The sequence below is a fragment of the Clinocottus analis genome, unplaced genomic scaffold (assembly GCF_023055335.1).
Source record: "Clinocottus analis isolate CAN_PGR_092001 unplaced genomic scaffold, fCliAna1.0.p SCAF_40, whole genome shotgun sequence".
Classification (NCBI taxonomy): domain Eukaryota; kingdom Metazoa; phylum Chordata; class Actinopteri; order Perciformes; family Cottidae; genus Clinocottus; species Clinocottus analis.
Window position 1 is genome coordinate 929,987 of NW_027176154.1, and position 2,500 is coordinate 932,486.

Genomic DNA, 2,500 nt, shown 5'->3' on the forward strand with positions numbered 1-2,500 from the left:
AGTCTCCATGTGCTTGTGGACTAGGAGAAGGCTTTCCACCGGGTCCCTCTGGGTTGTTGTGGGGGTGCTGCAGGAGTACGGGGTGTTGGACCCGTTGCAGCAGGTCATCCGTCTGTACTGCAGTAGCAGCTGTGTTCATATCCTCACAGTAAGTCAGACTCCAGGGCTGCTCTTTATCTCCGGTCCTGTTCCTGATCTCTATGGACAGGAGATCCAGGAGCAGCCGGTGGAGGAGAACCTCAGGTTCTGGTTCTCCGGATCTCCTCCCTGCTGTTTGCAGATGATGTGGTCCTGTTTGCCTCGGACCGTGACGTCCAGCATTCACTTATTAAGTCGAGTGTGAAGCCGCAGGATGAGAGTCAGCAGCTCCTCCTCTGAGGCCATGGAGCTTTGCTGGGAACCAGAGGACTGCTCCTCCAGGTGGGGACAAACTGCCCCAAGAGAAGGAGCTCCAGCGCCTCAGGGTCTCCTTCACCAGTGAGGCTCAGTTGGAGCGGGAGATGGACAGGTGGAGCGGTGCGGCTGCAGCAGGAAAACAGATGCTGCACCTGTTGGGGAACAGGGAGCTGAAGGAGAAGCTCTCAGTTTACTGGTCGTCTACGTTCCAACACTCACCTACATCACCACCTCTGGGTCAAGACCCAAAGAACCGGGTCTTTGATGCAAGCGGCCAAAATGAGGTTCCTCTGTAGGGCTCGGCCTTAGAGATGGAGTAAGGAGATGAGGTTCCTCTGTAGGGCTCGGCCTTAGAGATAGAGTAAGGAGATGAGGTTGCTCTGTAGGGCTCAGCCTTAGAGATAGAATAAGGAAATGAGGTTCCTCTGTAGGGCTCAGCCTTAGAGATAGAGTAAGGAGATGAGGTTCCTCTGTAGGGCTCAGCCTTAGAGATAGAGTAAGGAGATGAGGTTCCTCTGTAGGGCTCAGCCTTAGAGATAGAATAAGGAAATGAGGTTCCTCTGTAAGGCTCAGCCTTAGAGATAGAGTAAGGCGATGAGGTTCCTCTGTAGGGCTCAGCCTGCACCTCTGTCCACTAGTGTCTCACTCTGCTTCCTCTGCTAACATCATGACCTCAGAGTCAACCAGCTGATCCCTGAATTATCCTGCTCTCTCTCTCTCTCTCTCTCTCTCTCTCTCTCTCTCTCTCTCTCTCTCTCTCTCTCTCTCTCTCTCTCTCTCCTTCTTCTTCTTAGGCCCTTCATCCATTTTAAACCCGTCGTCGCTCCGTCGGTCAGACTCGTTTCAGTGGCCGTGCACATCGCGCGTATCTCGGCGTGTAGGAGACCCAGCGTCCGCCCCGCATGCACTCGCATGCACCCGCATGCACTGGAGCACCGCAGTCTGCGGTGCTCCAGTGCATGCGCGTGCACGCTCGGGCTGATGTGGAAAGCATCGTACCTGGTCCAGCGGCAGGTTGGTGATCTCGCTGACCGGCTGCAGGAGGCTGGAGCCCGTGCAGGCCGTGAATTGGTCCTCTTCGGCGGCCATGTCTCTGTGCTGCGGCCGCTGCGCTGCTTCTGTGTCCGGCTGCAGCGGCTCAGAGGCGGCGGCGGAGGCTCCGTGATCCGACGGTCCGTCTGTGTGTCTGTTTGTCTTCCTCCTCTTCCTCCCTTCTTCCTGTTCCTCCTCTTCCTCCTCCTCCTCTTCCTCAGTCTGTCTGCCTCCTCCCTCTGAGCCCCCTCTTTCTTCTCCTCCCCACATCCATCTCATCTGGTCCTTGCATTTTCTTCTCCTTCCTCCTCTCCTCCCTCCTCTTCTCTTCTTCTCCTTTCTCTCCTTCTGTTCTTCTACTTCCTCTTCTTTTCTTCTCCTCTCATTGATCTTCCTCTTCCTCAGAGATTTTTTTCAGATATTTCTCCTCAGTTCATAAACATGTTTCTTTGTTTATATTTTAACTTGTGGAGCTTGAAGCACAAACAAACAACAACAACCCTGAATCTCATTATTGAATATGTATAATATTTATAACATATATATGTATAATATGAATGATATGTATAATATATATATATATCATATTTATTATATGTTTAATATTCATAATGTATAATATGTATGATATGTATAATATTTATAATATATATGTATAATATATATATATATAATTTTGTAATATATATATATATATATATATATATATATATAATAAGTATGATATTTATAATGTGTATAATATTTATACTATATATAATATGTATAATATTTTTAATATATATATATATATATATATATATATATATATATATATATATAGTATGTATGATATTTATAATATGTATAATATTTATGCTATATATAATATTTATAATATGTATAATATGAATGATATGTATACTATTTATAACATGTGTAACATGTATAATATGTATGATATTTATAATATGTATAATATTTACAAGTCCCCTTCCCTTTCTCTACCGCGCCGCCGCCGGCCAGTAAGGGGCGCTGCCTGCTTCACACAGGAGATTAAAGCGTAGAAGAAGAAGGACACTTCCGGGCGGTT

General features: G+C 46.3%; 2 protein-coding genes across 4 annotated transcripts in view; one reads left to right on the plus strand and one right to left on the minus strand.

Annotated features, from left to right (window-relative positions):
* mboat2b (membrane bound O-acyltransferase domain containing 2b) overlaps positions 1-1,736 on the minus strand; it is an 8,246-nt gene extending 6,510 nt beyond the window's left edge. The window contains exon 1 of the mRNA XM_068598803.1: positions 1,396-1,736. Coding sequence (XP_068454904.1) covers positions 1,396-1,707 — 312 coding nt within the window. The 5' untranslated portion in view covers positions 1,708-1,736. The remainder of the gene's footprint in view (positions 1-1,395) is intronic.
* Positions 1,737-2,456: 720 nt separating this feature from the next.
* Positions 2,457-2,500, plus strand: part of cep43 (centrosomal protein 43) — a 13,472-nt gene continuing 13,428 nt past the window's right edge. For all 3 annotated transcript variants that reach the window (XM_068598814.1, XM_068598815.1, XM_068598818.1), the window contains exon 1: positions 2,457-2,500. This exon is cut by the window's right edge and continues 94 nt beyond it. The gene's annotated coding sequence lies outside the window, so the exon portion shown is untranslated.